This window comes from Girardinichthys multiradiatus, chromosome 17, assembly GCF_021462225.1.
Source record: "Girardinichthys multiradiatus isolate DD_20200921_A chromosome 17, DD_fGirMul_XY1, whole genome shotgun sequence".
Lineage (NCBI taxonomy): Eukaryota > Metazoa > Chordata > Actinopteri > Cyprinodontiformes > Goodeidae > Girardinichthys > Girardinichthys multiradiatus.
In genome coordinates, this window is record NC_061809.1 from 10,167,672 (window position 1) to 10,186,593 (window position 18,922).

At 40.8% G+C, this 18,922-nt stretch overlaps 1 protein-coding gene across 1 annotated transcript in view; it reads left to right on the plus strand.

The window, feature by feature from the left end:
* gramd4a (GRAM domain containing 4a) overlaps positions 1 to 18,922 on the plus strand; it is a 53,421-nt gene that overhangs the window by 14,614 nt on the left and 19,885 nt on the right. Inside the window, exon 3 of the mRNA XM_047389624.1 lies at positions 6,400 to 6,520. Within this exon, the coding sequence (XP_047245580.1) occupies positions 6,400 to 6,520 (121 nt within the window). The remainder of the gene's footprint in view (positions 1 to 6,399; positions 6,521 to 18,922) is intronic.

Consider the following 18,922-nt stretch of genomic DNA (forward strand, 5'->3'; position numbering starts at 1 on the left):
CCGGGTACTCCGGCTTCCTCCCACAGTCCAAAGACATGCCTGTTAGGTTAATTGGTCACTCTAAATTGCCCTTAGGTGTATGAATGAGTGTGTGCATGGTTGTTTGTGTGTTGCCCTGCGATGGACTGGCGACCTGTCCAGGGTGTACCCTGCCTCTCGCCCATAGACTGCTGGAGATAGGCACCAGCTCTAAGCGGTAGAAAATGACTGACTGACTGAGATCAAAAGTTGCCTTTTTTTCAAAAGCTCATGTTACATTTGTTGCTTGAAAGAAGTTTTAATTAGGTTGTAAAAATGGCTCCTTGGCTTGTAAAGGTTGCAGACCCCTCATGTAAACTTTTCCAATGCAACTCTGACTGTATGCTTAGGGTCGCTGTCCTGCTGGCAGGTGAGAATCTGCTCTAGTCTCAACCTCTAGCAGGTTTGCTTCCTGGCTCTTCCTGAATTTACCTCCATTCATCTTCCCCAAAACCTTGAGCAGCTTCCCTGTCCATGTTGAAGAAAACAATCATGCAGCCACCACCACTCATTCAAGTTAGGAACGGTGTGTTTGGGATGATGTGTGGTATTAAGTCTTAATTAAATCAAACAAAGGTGGACTCTCACTAATTAGGTGACCTTTTGAGGCTGCTGGTGGTACTGGGTTTTATTTAGGGGTATTGGAGTAAAGGGGGCTGAATACAAATAAATGCTGCAACGTTTAAACTTGGGAGAACATTTATTTTTCTTTCTACTCTGCTGTAAGTTTTCATGTATATCCCTGGGCCTATCAGCTACATGTGCAGCAGTATTTGCCTTTGTGAGCACCAGCCTACCAGGAAGACATCGCCCACATCAGAGCAGCAATGAGTCACACTCTAAACCCCAAAATAGATGAAGCTAACTATCAAATCTGCTAGGACACACACATTCACACACGTATACATGTAATTTTACAAAAAGATGCCTTTTTGTTTTGTATGTTAAAGTCCATCGGGAGCCCATCATGTCTTTCCAACCTTCCAGGATCAGATCACACGACGCAGGTTCAAACCTCCTCTTCGTCGCCTCGTATGTTAGGAAGAGTAAAGTGTGTGATACCGGCTGCAGAATAGCTGGCCCGATACTTGCTCGTGTCATCCATGTTAAATAGACAGATGGTGTTGAGTCATGCATGCAAGCTCACCTGCTTCTTCTAATGGACTGACCTGTGGCTTTAATGATCTTAAACAAATTAATCTTGATTTAAATAATTGTCATGGTTAATTAAGGAACAAAACCATCCATACTTGGGGATGGGTACTTTTACACAGCTCAAAAAAATAAAGGGAACACTCAAATAACACATTCTAGATCTGAATCAATGAAATATTCTCATTGAATACTTTGTTCTGTACAAGGTTGAATGTGCTGACAACAAAATCACACAAAAATCATCAATAGAAATCAAATTTATTAACCAATTGAGGCCTGGATTTGGAGTCACACACAACATTAAAGTGGAAAAACACACTACAGGCTGATCCAACTTTGATGTAATGTCCTTAAAACAAGTCAAAAGGAGGCTCAGTATTGTGTGTGGCCTCCACGTGTCTTTATGACCTCCTTACAACGCCTGGGAATGCTCCTGATGAGATGACGGATGGTCTCCTGAGGGATCTCCTCCCAGACCTGGACCAAAGCATCTGCCAACTCCTGGACAGTCTGTGGTGCAACGTGACGTTGGTGGATGGAGCGAGAAATAATGTCTCAGATGTGCTCAATCGGATTCAGGTCTGGGGAACGGGCGGGCCAGTCCATAGCTTCAATGTCTTCATCTTGCAGGAACTGCTGACACACTCCAGCCACATGAGGTCTAGCATTGTCCTGCATTAGGAGGAACCCAAGGCCAACCACAACAGCATATGGTCTCACAAGGGGTCTGAAGATCTCATCTCGGTACCTAATGGTAGTCAGGCTACCTCTGGCAAGCATGAGGCCCTCCAAAGAAATGCCACCCCACACCATTACTGACCCACTGCCAAACTGGTCATGCTGAAGGATGTTGCAGGCAGCAGATCACTCTCCATGGTGTCTCCAGACTCTGTCACGTCTGTCACATGTGCTCAGTGTGAACCTGCTTTCATCTGTGAAGACCACAGGGCGCCAGTGGTGAATTTGCCAATCCTGGTGTTCTCTGGCAAATGCCAAGCATCCTGCACGGTGTTGGGCTGTGAGCATAACCCCCATTTGTGGACGTCGGACCCTCATACCATCCTCATGGAGTCGGTTTCTAACAGTTTGTGCAGACACATGCACATTTGTGGCCTGCTGGAGGTCATTTTGCAGGGCTCTGGCAGTGCTCCTCCTGTTCCTCCTTGCACAAAGGCAGAGGTAGCGGCCCTGCTGCTGGGTTGTTATTCCTCCTACGGCCTCATCCACGTCTCCCGGTGTACTGGCCTGTCTCCTGGTAGCGCCTCCAGGCTCTGGACACTACGCTGACAGACACAGCAAACCTTCTTGCCACAGCTCGCATTGATGTGCCATCCTGGATGAGCTGCACTACCTGAGCCACTTGTGTGGGTTGTAGAGTCCGTCTCATGTTGCCACGAGTGTGAAATCACCACCAACATTCAAAAGTGACCAAAACATCAGCCAGAAAGCATAGGTACTGAGAAGTGGTCTGTGGTCCCCACCTGCAGAACCACTCCTTAATTGAGTGTGTCTTGCTAATCGCCAAAGATTTCCCCCTGCTGTCTATTCCCTTTGAACAACAACATGTGAAATTGATTGTCAATCAGTGTTGCTTCCTAAGTGGACAGTTTGATTTCACAGAAGTTTGATTTACTTGGAGTTATATTGTGTCGTTTAAGTGTTCCCTTAATTTTTTTGAGCAGTGTATATGTACCGACCGGATTCCGTCTTTACTACCGAGTACCGGTTCACGTAAAATCAAACGGTACCATGTTTTGGTACATAAATACATCACTGTGACACTGAGGGAGTGGAAGAGCAGGTGATTTTTTTCCATACCGAACATGAACACAGCATTGCACGCGCAAGAACATAATGACGTCAGTAGCCGCTGGTACCTTCAACAAATCATGGCTGATAGAAAGCACTCGAAAGTATGACTCCACTTTTCAAAATGCATTGCTGATTACGCTTGCTGCAACATTTGGGACGCAAAGTGCAAGGCCAGCAGCTGGAATACTTCTAATCTGAGGAAACACCTGGTTAAGATTTTTCTCATCAGCCTCAGATCTACGGCTACAACTCCTGGATTCGGCACCGCCGCACGCCTGCATCCGTTAGCGACTCATCATCTACAGCCAGCAACATGGCTGGGTTTTAATTTGTGCATTATTAAGAAAAAACACAGCGTAGTCCGTGAAGGGTTTTCATGATGAAGAAATGTTTGAAACAACTGCAATGTTACAATACAAACAGCTGGATGGTTTTTTGATAAATTCTGTAAAGTTTTTACATTAAGAAATAAATATGTTAAATTGAAACATTTGAATTTTTTTTTATTAAACAATTTAACATTTGTTACCACATAAACACACACACAAAAGTAGTAAAAACTGGTACCGTTGAGTACCGATTCCCAGGTACCGGCCATTGGTATCGTATTGGTTCAAATGTGAAAGGTACCCATCCCTATACATACTTTTTATAGTAATTTATCTCTTGCATGTTTAAAGTGAAGATTGTGTCCTTTTGAAATGCTAAATAAAAACAAGGGCTGCTAACCAGGGCTCTGGATATCTACAATACCTGGCAAAAGTATTCACCCCCCTGGGAACCTTTCCACATTACAATCTCAAACCTCACTGTATTGGGCCTTTAGCTGACAGACCAGCATAATGTCAAACATTATTGCTATGGTAACTCTGGAGGAGCTACAGAGATCTGCTGCTCATTTGGGAGAATCTGTGATGACGAATACCTCGCAGTAACTGGCCTTTATGAGAGAATGGCCAGAAGAAATCCATTGTTGAAAGAAGCCAAGAGAAGTCCCATTTGTAGTTACACACTGTTCAGATGAAAGAGTTAAGACCGTGGCAGATGTTCACCTTCCAGCAGGAAAAGAAACCCTAAACATCCTTTCCAGATCTATATCCAAGCCTGTGGCAAGACCTGAACACTGATGTTCACAGAGGCTCTCCATCTAATCTGACTAAACTTGAGTTATATTGAAAAGAAGGATGAGCATAAATTGTCCCTACAGTTACATCATAGGCTAAAAGAGCACTTTAGGCTACCTGATTAATAAATAATCTGATAAACACCAAAAATATGTGCAGAATTAGATTTTAAAATCCCACCATCTTTATCAAGGCTGTTGGAATCCATCGGCTGTCGTTTAAGAGGGTTGCAGACTTGAAATGCACAAGAAAGAAGAAACGGTATGTAAAAAGCATGTGAGATCCCAGAGGGCATTGTCTTGGGTAAAATAGAATGCGTGTTCTCTTTAAGGCAGCAAGGTGATCCAAACGAAGGTTCTTGTTGGGGATTTTGGGATATTTGATCATCTTGGTCGCAGTGTAAATATTGTGAATCAGTGCATGATCTCAATGTGTGGATGCAGTGAGAGCTGTGCTCAGTTGTGGCCCAATAAACAGGACATGCCTTGATAGCAGACTGGCTTTGTGATGACTTGAAGTGGATTAAATCTGGTCCTTGACTCATCTCACTCCCACTCTTATCCTGTCAGAGACGGGACTGGAGTAAATCACAGAGAAACCACAGAATGTCCTGAATTCCTAGTTGCTGCTTTCCCTCACATGCCTGTGGAAATGTTTGTTGGAATAACTGTTCTCAAATATATATATATTTTTTGTTTATTGATTCTATAATTTTCCCTTGGTGGTTTTTCCTTTGGTGGATTTTTCTTTTCAAACTTCCTTAAGGTCTGTCGTAGTGGATGAAGAGCATCAGTGAACATTAGTTTTTAAGACTTGCTACAGATTTTCAGTTGCAAATAGATTATAAACCGGGCCGAAAACACATGCGTCCATCAATTCTTGGATGTTTATTAGGGAAAATCTTGGAAAACCATGCATCCAATTCCAATGAATGATGAAACTTTGTGTTGGTTTACTGCATAAAGAAAACACATTCAAATAGCATTTCTACTTTTTATATGGCACTGTACATGTTTATTTTTCTGTAATGTCAGTTTTTCCTTGTGTCCCAGATCATTTGCATGTTTTTAAACACTAGTCCCAACCGGGTATGAACAGTGTAAGGTTCTGTATATTCATTTGTCTATATATCTTACATATGTGTCCTATCATGTCAAACCGTGGGATAGATGACAGTCTTGTGTCAGGACGCAGCCTCTGAAGCTAATTTCAGCATCGGTCATTGAAGAGCAGATAATTGACCAGCCGATAATCATTAGGCATGACGTCTGCGCTCAGCCTACTTGTGCTACCCAGGGGGGTTCTGATAGCATCAAACATCCTGCAGGTGTGTTTGTTTACCATCTGTGAATATTGTTGTCATGGCGCAGAGACTGACAAAATCCAAGCAGAAGAGAGCCGTAGCTGAGTACTGATAATGCAGCAAAGCTTCACTCCCACTATCCTCTGCTTCCTCCTCCTCTTCCTCATCGTCCTCCATGTTTTCACCCTCATTCTCGCTTATCCTCCTCCTCTTTCCGTTATGTCTCACAACCCACACTTATTTATTTGATTTCTTTGAAGTGCTTTCTTATTCAAGAGCACTCTATCCATCCTTTAGCTTTCTTCCTTCTTCAGCTTTGGCTCAGTTTATCATGTCACTGTCATTTTATTTTGCTACCTCTCCCCTTTGTTGTCTCATTTCTGCAGAGAGCGCATCAGTTTGAGACATTGCAGTGTGTCTAAGCAGGAAAACGCACAAACCGTGCTGGCTGCAGTCGGCAATAAGCTGCTGCTGCAGCGTGTGTGTGTTTGGCAGTCTTAAAGGACCCCCGTTCTAGTCGAGCAGTGATGTTCGACCTGCAGTGCTCATCCTCCACTAGCACAGTCTTCTCTCTGCTTCCTACCTCACCCTCTGAGCTTCACGCTTTCTCCCATCGCTCTGCTGTGCACTGCTTCCACCTTGCTGCTAGTTGTGTGAGTCATGGGTTAAAATAGTTTGTGGTGTTTGAGTCATCAGCGCAATAGTCAGGGGGAAGCAGGGATTCTCCTCTTCCTCCCATCTTCTTCGCTACGGCTGGTTCTAAACCTGGAGAGGAAACACTGGTGTGAGTCATGGCTCCGTGCTGATCCGTGTGTTTCAGATTATGTAGGATTCTTCTGTCTGGTTCACTTTGAAGACTGACCTATTGAGACTTTCTAAACACGCCTTTTGTTTTTGTGTCTTTAAGTGCTAATGTTGTTGGATTTTATTTTACATCTCTGTATGTGCTGTGTGTGTGTGTGTGTGTGTGTGTGTGTACATCCACAGGCTGGATCGGGGTCTCCCACGATGGCAGCTTCTGTTCAGGACTTCCAGAGGTCAGAGTCAGAACGTCTCAGTGAAGTCAAAGGTCACTTGGAAATTGCCTTATTGGAGAAACATTTCCTACGTGAGTACACACACAGACACACACTGTACGGCTTCTCTGTGCATATGGCTTCATGCTTATGATCTGTTGTTTCTGCTGATGAAGCAGGACAAAGCCTCTCACTCTGGTGTCTTATGCAAACTTTAGCAGGAAGCCAACTTCATTTGCATGAAAATCTGAGCTCCAGAAGTCTCGCGGACATACCGATTCCTCATTTCTCTAAAACAAAGCAGTGGTGCAGTGTGATAATGAACACGTGCTTATTCGTTTTGTCAGCATCTGCCAGATAAGTGTTTTGTCAGCTTTAAAGTGGAAGCATCTTGTGATATCTCTGTGGTTTGACAGTCACATTGTTCACACTTCTTGCTTGCTGGTTGCAACTAAAATGTTAAGCAAGCAGGACTTGATGCGACCGCTTTCTGTAATATTTGCCATCAGTCCCATCTTTTTCTTCAGCACATATGATGTGCTAACAAATGAGCACAAAATGTTAAATGAGCTTCCGTAGCCGGCTAATCTGATGTTGGGTTGGACTCTCACTTCTTGTTTCTGTTGTTACGTGTTGGCAACTTGAAATTACACCGGAAGTATTCTGGGTGCAGTCAGCCGCCGAGCTGATGGTTATCAGTTTGCCATGCTACATCCAAAGGTTGAAGATTTTGTCACATTTTCAAGCAGAAACACACTCTGTGAACCCAAAACATATTCAATTTATCAATGTGCTTCCTGTTGTGTAATTAAAAAACGAGTTTAAAAAGTTTTCTTTTATGTTACGGTCCTTATAGTTTATTTGTAGGGTTTGAGGTTGACTTTGCATAATTACAGTGTTGCTGCCAACCTATTTTTAGTTAACTTGGGCTGTATAACATTTGCATTCAGAACAGCAACTGAAAACAGACCAGCTCTGTGATATCTGGAGAAAATGCCCTGCTTAAACATATTCAATAATCACAGAGCTAACAGTGTTGAAATGAAATTTCCAGCTTGTATTCCTAACATTTAGCGAGGACCGTTGAGCAGAGAACCTAAGGGGAATCAGTGTTGCTTCATTCCTGCTTTCAAAACAAATCTGGATGATGGTTGCCGTGTGACAGTTCTCTGCGCTGTCCAGTAAGTGGTACGGGTTGTCCTATTGTGTAATGGACCGTGAACTGTCCTCGTCCGCATACACGTGCGTTTCCTTTATTTCTGTGTATGTAATAGAGAGGAAAGGAGATGCAGAGGGGAGTGTGTGTGAGACAGGGAATACCTCAGGCCGTGTCCTCGCTCATATAGCCTCTCAGGAAGCTAAAAGGTCCAGCTTCATTGTTGCACTGTCAGGATGCTAGCTAAATGAGCCCTTTTCATGCTTCCTGATTATTTCTTTCTTTATTTTTACTCTGAAGTCTTTCTTCCATTAAAGAAAACCTTCAACATCCACTTTCTCTTTGTCCATTCATCCAGATGCTCTTTCAGCTACAGTATTCTCTCTTTTCTGTTCTGCTTTCATTTCCCTCTCATCATGCGTTTGAAAGAAACGGCATGATCGAAACCAAAACACAACTCTGTGATCTGTTCGTTTTCCACACAAAAAACCGATTTGAGCTGGTAAAAAAGCAACATAAACTCAGGCAGAGATGATCTTGCTTATCTGGTCTCCACCTTCTCCACCCCTCTCTTATTTCCTTGTTTTTTTATTTCTCTCACACGTCTTCATCTCCCTTTGTGAACTCTGGATGATGTAATCGGACTCGCCACCTAATGGAGTCCAGCGCTTTCAGCCTTGTGGGCTTATTGTTCTCTATCTCATGTATTTCTACTTTTATCTGCTCTGTGTAATGAAGTTGTGGTCAAACAATAAACAGTGGAGTACTACTCCATGCATGTGGTTTCAAGCACAGCTAAGCTCGCTGCATAGGTGGTTGAATGCCAGCAAATAGTTTGTCATTAGTGGGAGCTAAAGAGAATAAGTTGGTGGAACAAAGCCTTCCTTTTAGCAAATACTAAGCAAAGCTTTACTGGAATAAATTGATAGAAAACCAGTTGTAGCTTTAAGTAGCCTTGTAGAGTTAAATTGATAAGTCCAGCAGGTCCAGAGACATTCCACGAACTGATGCAACAAATTATAAACTCTTAACATCCCCAGTTAGTTGGTCATTCAGACTAAATTTCAATAAATAAACACTGGTATACATAAATGTTCAGTTCCCTGCATGCTGTTGTGTCCAACATGGCAAAGGGCAGCTCCAACAAAACTGTATTTCTTAGTTCTTTGACCCTTGACACCATTTAAAGCTTGCTAACTCGTGAGTAGCACAGAGTAGGCCATATGACACAGACAGGAAGGTGCAGCAGTGTTTCTTGGTGTGAACTTTGTCCAGGGTGAACAACACTTGTGGGTGCATCTCCTTTAAAACAGTTTTGTAACAGTAGGGACAGCACTGTTGAAACTTGTATTTATTCATATTGGGTTCTACAAGTTCTTTGTCAGGCCTCTGCTTAATGCTGGGGAAAAATGCAATATATCTCGACAGTAGATAGGCATTCAATTTAATAAGACATGAATATATGTGGCCTACCAGGCAGAGATTGCAAACTGGAGTGAAAACTTGATTTGGATTATTTGATGTTTTTACTCAAACATATTTGTCCTCTTGTACAAATCTCATTTGGAGTACTGCTTATCAGTTTACTTGTTTACTTCCATATTGTCCCACAAAACTTAAGTTGATGCTATTATGAAAAAAAATCATTAATATTTATTTATCTAATATGGATTGTTAGTTTGAAACTGTCTCGTGATAATTATTAAAATCATTCAATACCATATCACCCAGCACTAGTTCTACTATTAAAAAAGAAACAAGACAGAAATGTAGGAGGAGAAAAATCCCGGTTTTATCCTGTTTTACTTTGGCGAGTCTAAACTAGTTGACTTGTGAACATTTGTTCATGTAAAGAAAAGCCGCCTGAACACATCTTATGACTTCTGACATCCTTCTGCTGTGTTGCATTTGCTTCTTTTTTCGCCGTCTTCTCTTCCTACCTTTCAGTTTCATATTCATTCATTTCTTCTTCACAAGTACTTTCTGATCGAAATGTTACAAACTAGATACAGGATTTAAATGGCCCAAGTCATTTTATGTTTCTCAGTGAAGAGAGCAAAGGAATGGAACATTTCTGGTAAATTTTTCAGAAACCTTCTCTTGAAAGCTGGGGAATTTTGTTAATTTTGCAAGTTGGAAAGTTTCTATGAGAGTTATTTGAGTCAACTAGGGACGCTCCGATCAGGTTTTATGCTGCCGATCACCGATACCGATCACATGGATTGGCTGTAAATTTTTCATTTTAGTTAAAAGAGCTACTTGCTACATGATCTCGAAAAAAGGAAACGCTGCTTATCTAGCCCAATGGATTTAATGATTTTAAGGTTATTTCTTAGCCTTCTGAATGTCACGCTCATGCGGGCGATTGTGGGCTGCGTTACTTGCCGTCTGACTGCTCCGGGTGTCTCGTTTTCATTCTCTGCAGTGAGCCTTGAAAACTCGCCATACTCCACCTGGGGCTTGTTCTTTAAATGTCCTGTTAAATTCCTTGTGCTCAAGCATTCTGACGTACGTCCCCTGCCAGGTATTTTTCTGTTGCATGTCACAGGACGCAAACTTTACATTATTCTCACCGAGAGTGTTAAAGTTGCACATTGCAGACATGTTTGTTTAGGATTTGCTTTGGCGCACTTGCGCAGTGTGGAGGAAAGTGGGAAACGTACTATGGTGCACACAGGGCCTCTGGAGGCTGCAAAGTATAAGGTACAAGTAATCGGGTTTTTTGATCGGCAGCAAAAGACTGCATACACCGATCACGTAACGGCCAATCGATCGGAACACCATCAGAATCAACCGGGAATTGCCAGTAATTTAAGGGCACTATCAAGCATTTAGTTTGTCATAGGGAGACCTTCATGGAAAACATAAACTTAAAAACTATACATTTTTTAGCAAGTAGATCTTTATTAATTTTTCATTATTTTATAGAACAAAAACAGTATTGTTGATTGGTATATAACTCACCCCCCTCCCATTCCACCTCTTTACTGGTCAAGGATTACATGTAGCATCTAGCTTATCAGCTAGCCATCTATTACAGTACTATAGTTTTACATGATCAACATAAAAAATCAAGTGAAGTGCCTATTATTATCATTAAACTTACTTCATTTTATGAATGCTCAGAAATGTGGCGAATAACACAAAACCCCTGTCCAGTGTGCATGGTTTTGAAGAATAACATAGATATACAACAGTGTAAACACAGGAAATCAGATTGTTTTAGCTAAGATCGTATTATAGTTTCCCCTGCTGTTTTTTAAAAAACTGTTAAGGGTTACATTGTTATGGATACATTTGATTAGGGCTGCAACTAACGATTATTTTGATAATCGATGAATCTGTTGACTATTTTTCCGTTTAATTATTTATTTATTTTTTTTTACAGAATTTGAACCAGGTGAAGCTAAAGCTTTGCCACATGAGGATTTCTGGATATAGCATATTTACAGACAAAGGTTTTTTATCTTAAATGCAAAATGTATATATTTTGTGTAAAATATTGGTCTGATTACTGCTCTGAGTGGGTTGTTCTTTCAGCGATGGCATGACTCTCCATTTAACAATTATTCAGTTACTAAATTAGTTGACTATTATTTCCATAATCAATTAATCATGATTAATCAGATTGGTTCAGCCCTACATTTGTTTTTATATTAAGATAAATATCCCGTGTTTTTTAACATTTTCTTTAATGATTAGTCTAATTGTTAAAAAGAAAGTGCCCAGATCGACCATTACAAGCAGTAATGATCTCTGCCATTAATTAATCAGCTGCCTATACATTAGTTGCAGACCAGCTGGCCTCAGTGTTTACTCTGTAAACAAAAAAACAAATATGAAATTATTGATTAGTTTTAGCATTGAACTAATTCGGCATGCTGTGAATGGAATCCCTTTGTGCACATGGCTATGCTAATTAACTGATCGTCCTGCGGGCGGTGTCATGTCAGAGGGTGGTCACCTTATGTCATTATATTAGAAGGGCTTAATGTGCTCAGCTTTTATTGCTTCCCTCAGCGAACTATTTTAAAAGCTCTTCCTCTGTTTCATCTTCTCAGATGTCCCTTTGTCTCTTCGCCTCTCGCCTATATTTGAATCATGGCTATAATCCCATCTTTTACATTGCAAACCAGCATAAAAAGAATCTTATATGTATAATTGTCATATTTCACTTTGCAGTAACTAGGTCCTCTCTCAGTTGGAGTTTATTGGTTATACCTTTTCATAGGTCTATAAAGTTAGAAAGCGCTGCATGTATTTCTGTGGTTGGTTATGTATTGAAGGTCAGCGCGCAGCAGCAGGCAATGCTTTAAACCCAGCAGTGCCTTGCTGATCGATACAGTGTCCTAGCTGCTGCCCTACTTCAAACTGGGTAGGGGAACACACTCAGACATGGTGCACCCCAAACAGGAGCTGCTCTGCAGCTGCACAACTGAAAGCTAATGGAATTGGAGGTGAATTAGCTCCGTAATGCGGTGCTTTCTCTGTGGTGCTGTTTAGTGCTCACTAAATCACACCAGCAGCAAGTATCTGTTATGTCCGTACATCAGGATGTGTTGTTCATCACGGATCAAGTCATTAACATGCAAACCGTGTACTCCACTAGGTGTTTTATTCACTTTTACTACAGAATCAGGCCTCTTAAGAATATCTGGATGTGTTTTTTTTATATTTCACAGTTGTGTTTATTCAGCTACGCCTGGAGCAGTAATCGAGCTCTGCATTCTTTGCCTTGCATTTTAACAGGTAACTGTAAACCTGACACACTGTGTATTGGACAGCTACTGTGGGACTAGGGAGCTTTCTGCTTTACAAATTTATAGAAGTGTTGCAAAAAAAATCAATACTCCTCTTTGTGAATTATGTGTGTTTGAGCTTTAGAGTGAAGGCCTTGTAACTAATGAGAAAATGCAACATTCTTCAATAGCGCTTATTTTTCAGCTGTCAGCTGGAGCCATGAGAATATTGAAGAAATACTAAGTAATTTATAGACCTTTTTATTGATGCAATAATCCCTGTAGATATGTATCCAGAATAAAGCATTGTGAAAAAGAAAGGGGCTTATACAAACTAGTTATTGCATATTTTCTAAGCTGTAGCATGCAGCTTTTCAACATGCTTCTCAATTAAACATCTAGAAAGTGTCCATAGATTCAGCCTCGTTGGACCAATCTCTAAAGCCCGACACACTGTGCCATCTCAAAACTGAACATGTCACACTAGGCAAGCATGGTACAATAAAATCTTTATTGTAAATCCTGTCACACTATAGAATGGAACATGTCAAAGTGCATGAAGGAGCAAAGGCTACATGGGATTTAAGCCCAGCAACACAAAGTGGTCCACAGCTTTATTTAGAAAGAGTTTTGTATGTCCAGTAAAAGTCCCTGTTAATGCAGATTGATGTGTGAATACATATATAGTTGGTTAAAAACTATACAAATCACTTGTTTTCCCTCTTACTGTTGGTGCCCATCACTGCTGGGGAAACTAGAGCCAGATCTCTGTAATGAAATGTGTTCTGGTTATTGTTTCTGCCTGCTGAAGCCACATTAGCTCGTTGTGTATCTCGATTATTTATCAAAAGCTCCTGTTTCTCCTCTGGCATTGATGTGAATCATAGGTATACAAACAGTACATCCTGTCCTTCCCAAATCAATCGGTGAAGGAGTTTCACTCTTTTATTTCAGACACAACAGCGTGACATATGAGAAGCTGTCCTAAACTGAAGAGGAAGATCGTGAAAGTGAGGGAAATCTAGGTCATTCAGGGATCGCTGTGTCTGAGTGGGAGGAAGCCAGTGAGAGGCAGAGGAATTGTAGATACGATTAAAGAACATAAGATATTCATTCTTGGTTCAGCCTGACCACAAACTGGATTACTGTATTATGGAGATTATTGAAAATAAATTGGAAATACTTGGAAAAGCATTAAAGGTGCATTTATCAGGATTTTTGAGGTTTGTCAACAATTGCTTAAGCAAACGTCTGTTAGAATTCAGTCTCTTTAAAGCCTTTCATTTATCTCATAACGTTGTTTACTATTTATGTTTTTTATAAGCAGTAATGACGCACCGATCAGTCATTAAGTGACCAAAACTTGCCATTTTGTTTTCTTTAACTGATTTCTTGATCTTTATTTCATGTTAATTCATTACAATAATACTTTTTTATTCTGGTCAAATCTGAAAGAAAACCAGAAATTGGTATCATCAACTTTAAGCTTTTTTGGTGCATCTCTTAACTACATTATAGGTTATTGTCAACAATTATGTGGCAACATGTGAAACATGTTTTAAAATTACATTTGACAGACGTTCTGTGTCATAAAAGAAGTCAAATTTCTGGAAATTGGAAATTTGAACTATGAGGATGAGTAATGAATGTTGAATAAAATCACATTATTTTGTGGGGAAATTCCACATCAGATGTTGGTGAAATTTACAAACGAACACCTGGAGGTGTTCTGTTGACGTGAAGTGAGACCGGTCACTGGAAACAATTTTGTTTAAATAAGTGTTAAAGGTTAGGGAAGATAAATGGGCTTTCTCAATTAATGAACATAAAACCGTGACAAAAACTAAAATGTCATGCATACATATTCGCGGTTGGACTTTTAAATATCTAATATAATAACAGCAACAACGAAATCGACCACGAGTCAGTTCGTTAAAAAAATATTGCTTTTACTAAGATCTTAGCAAGCACCACTGCCGTAATTCATGTTTTTGTGTACAACACAAAACATTTGACTTACAGTCAATAGCTAATAACTATAGTGACAACCTATTTGCCGATAATAAGCATTTGCTTTGATAAAAACAGCGGCAGCTGGCGTGGCAGCATCTTAGAGGCTATTACTGCTGGTCTGGCACCCATTTCTAGTAGCCACTGGCACGAGTTGAGCTTGCGGTCTCTCAGATTCTAAGGACCGACCACACGAAAAACAAAACAGAGTTAATCTACTCATATGCGTGCCACAAAACGGCACTCGATTGTTGTCCATCTTGTTGTCCACCATGAGCGCTCCCGAAATCACTTCTGGGTCAGCCTCGGAGTTGGCAGATTCCCTTTCTGTTACATTTTGACATTTGTAAATGTGTTTCGGGATTGTAAATGTTTCACATCTTGTTAAAGTGTTTTCTTATATGTCAATTTGTCTCAAGCTTTGTAGAAGTGTTTCAGATTTTGTAATGTTGGTTTGCACTGCAACAAAGCATGAAACATTGTTTCGTTACCTGATTTGAAACTTTTTTTAAGTTAGTTTAATTTCAGCCTATATAGCTAAAAAGGCATTACCATAGGCGTTTTAAACATTGGGCAGATTGTGTCTGACTCTTGTCTCTAACTTAACTACCAGTGTTTGAGCTGTTTTGTTTGCTACCCCCCCATCGCCTTTCGCGCTCTTTCATTGGTCAGACTGTTGATCTGCAGATTGGCTGAAAGCCCTGAACCTTGTTCTGTCCAAGTCAACTAGTGATTTGGCAAACATTGTTGTGCATGTGAACAATGAGAAGCCAGTGTGAAGCAGCTCATTTTCTCTGTGTCTACCTACACCCCACCGCAATGCCCCCCACCCCTTCCATCCTTTAATGAAAGGAGCCATTGTCTTTGGACTGGTTTAGAAAACGTGCCGCTGTACTTTCTCTTTCATGGCCTAAAAAGTTTGCCTACTTGAATAAAAGACAGTATCTTGTACATATTTTGTAGTATAAGGAAACACTGTTTCAAACAACCCAACCTTGTTAAAAAACATTAAAGCACATTTTTATACAGTTGTTCTGAATTAAGTACAGGCATAGTTTGTGGCCCCTCCAGTGTGTTTGGAAATCTCCCATTCCGAGCCCTCTTAGTGTGCCGGCCAGCCAGCAAAGCCCCACCCCTCTCTACCTCCACTGCCCTTCTTCTGTTTCCACCAGCAAACCACCTCCAACCACTGACCATCATTCAGTATGCAGCTCTGTTGTGTTGCGACTGATACAGGATTTTTGCCATTTAGCTGCTGCCTCATTTATGGATAAAACATATATACTGTAGCTTTGGGTTTGGAGGGACTTTGACGTGTTTTTGTAGCAGAGAGGGCCAAACAACTTGAAGCCATGGCTCGATTTCAGGACAAATCCAAGGCAGCAACCCTGCCGTCCCGTTCCTGTGGGAGTGTCCCAGGAAGTGGACAGCTACAGAGACGTAAGGGCATGTGCAAGCTGGAGGACTGCACCTTTGACACCTTTGAACTACTCTACAGTGGAGCTGTGGATAGGATCAAAAGCCATAAAAGTAACCTTAACCTCAGTAAGTTTGTCAGCTTTAGACTTAGGAATTTGTAGGCAAACAGTTTAAGAATTTAACAAAAATGTATTATGATTCTCTAAGCTACGTTATATTTATCCAGCTGAAGTACCTATGTTTGAGCAGAAATACTTTCTTTGTATTTTTACAATTCTTTGTAGCTGATCATAGTTTGGCTGACTCTCAGCAAGCTTTAATCTTTTATATGTAATTACTATCTAGTCTAGTTAGAAATGAAACCTGGATTTTTACCAATGAAGGTGAAATACATTTTTGATAGTCTCAGTGTTGCAGTAAATGTATTTCACATGTCTGGGTTTCCGTAATCATTTAAGCCAGCTTGGAATTCCACCCAGCTTTAGCTGACATAATCAATGCCAAATTTTGTTGTTGGTGGAAACCACATCAGCTTTTAGAACTGCAGTGCACTACAGGAAGTTACAAGGGCATATTGTCTCCATTGTCTGCCAGCTGTTGTCTGCAGCAGAGCTCTCCTTTAATGGTTGCACCACTTAATTGCATGAGCATTGACCCTAGCACCAAGGAGCTGTGTGCTGACACGGGAATTTCATCAAGTTAAAACACAATGGGACCACCACTGTGTAGTGCATAATTTTATGCGTGTCAATTCGGACCATTGACATGCATTTGTCGTGTCGGGCTGAAGTGCAGTAGTCAAATGAACTCCAGCTGTGGGTAGTTTAATTTTTAGTTTTTGTGACTCTCAGAAATGAGGGGAAAACAATCAGAAGAAGGGTTGCTGGATTATGCATCTTGGAGCAGCATCCGACAGCTAGACGCCTCCAGTGTGAGTTGTTAAAAATATAATAAATTAAGCCCTATTTTTTTAATTAAATCATACGGTGGATTCGCAGTTTCCTCATTTACAGCAGGTTCAGTTATGGGGGGGTTTTCACAGATTTTAAATGTTATTGTTTGTTCAATAATCTTTCTATAATTTTTAATGAGGCCTAGTGAATAATGCCTGCTAAACGACTACAGTTTTAGTTGTGGTTGTATTTATTTTGAATTTACTCTGAGAATTTGTGCAGACTTGGAACAAGCGAGCTAACATGTACAGGTACCGAGAATAGGTGGTGCGCCCACAGAAAGTACATAGGGTACCTGATTGATTATTAGTTGGTCCCCAGAATAATCTTCGTACCTTGACAACAGAAATCAGCCCATGCCTTAGCTCAGAATATAATTGGATAGAACGAGGCAACAGTGACTAACAGTGGTTTGGTATTGGATATTAAATTTTTATTTTTTTAACAGTTGGGCTAAAACTTTACCCTCTGTTCCAGATGTACTCCTCTTCTGGTTTCCATCACCTGTTTTAAAAAGATGTTGTTCTTTAAACTGAAGTTTTTTTTTTTTGTAAATGAAGTTAAATGTTTTTCAGAAGAGGGCACGCTGGAGAAGGCCACAGTGATTTAAAGTGACATCTCTTGGCTTGACATTTAGTTAATGCCTATTTTGTGTTGCAAATAAATGGTTTAGTTACTGGCCTTCATTTTGCCAAAGATACCCTGTGATTCTAAAAGTTAAAATGAGGGTTTTATATAGAAGGCTGCAGTCCTATTTTAAAAGCAGAGCAGGCAGGCATATTGACAGAATTATTAATATAGTTTCTAATGTAGGGAGCCACTCTGGAATAGGGACATGACTGTACTCTAGTTTTTTTTTTTTTTTGTCCGACACACAGGATATTGTGTTGTATCACACACTAGATGCCCTATTTCCACAGTGGTGTCCTGGATGGACTTCTGGGATCCGGCATCTTTTATTTCACGTAGCTTAAAAGATGAATTTCTGTGCAAACTAAAGGAAACTGCAAAAGATCACGTAGACAAACATAACCATAACACATTAAATGTAGGAGGGTATACTTCGAAGATACAGAACAACAGTTATATGTTGCAGTTTGAACCCAGATAAACTTTTCATGCCATTTTTCTGTAAAATATCCCAGTTTAGCTTTGTGTTTTATTGTATAATGTACCTTTTCTGACTACACCTACCATAATGCTCTTCAGCTTGTGTTTGCAGTTTAACACGTTCACCATCAGGCGAACATTAAGCTGCTTACCCCCCTATTCAACCTTATTGCTTATACTTTAAAGGCTGTACCATACATATATTCCTGAGCCAGGTGACTGTTTGCTATCCAAACCTACTGGAACCCTATGTGAAAAAGTAATCATCCCCTGAATCTTCAACAGTTCATTAATAGTTGTTTATTTTGCTTAGCAGTGGTTTAAACCTTGCAATTCTCCCATAGATGTGATCTTCTCCTCTCTTTTTTTGTCTCATTGTTGAATCATGAAAATTGTCCTTAACTGAGGAAAGGGATGCTGACCATCTACAGGGGTTCGACAATGAAACTGAAACACCTGGTTTTAGACCACAATAATCTATTAGTATGGTGTAGGGCCTCCTTTTGTGGCCAATACAGCGTCAATTCATCTTGGGAATGACATATTACAAGTCCTGCACAGTGGTCAGAGGGATTTTAAGCCATTCTTCTTGGTCTGGTCACTACGTGATACTGGTGGAGGAAAACGTTTCCTGACTCGCTCCTCCAAAACACCCCAAAGTGGCTCAATAATATTTAGATCTGGTGACTGTGCAGGCCATGGGAGATGTTCAACTTCACTTTCATGTTCATCAAACCAATCTTTCACCAGTCTTGCTGTGTGTATTGGTGCATTGTCATCCTGATACACGGCACCGCCTTCAGGATACAATGTTTGAACCATTGGATGCACATGGTCCTCAAGAATGGTTCGGTAGTCCTTGGCAGTGACGTGCCCATCTAGCACAAGTATTGGGCCAAGGGAATGCCATGATATGGTAGCCCAAACCATCACTGATCCACCCCCATGCTTCACTCTGGACATGCAACAGTCTGGGTGGTACGCTTCTTTGGGGCTTCTCCACACCGTAACTCTCCCGGATACGGGGAAAACTCTAAAGGTGGACTCATCAGAGAACAATACATGTTTCACATTGTCCACAGCCCAAGATTTGCACTCCTTGCACCA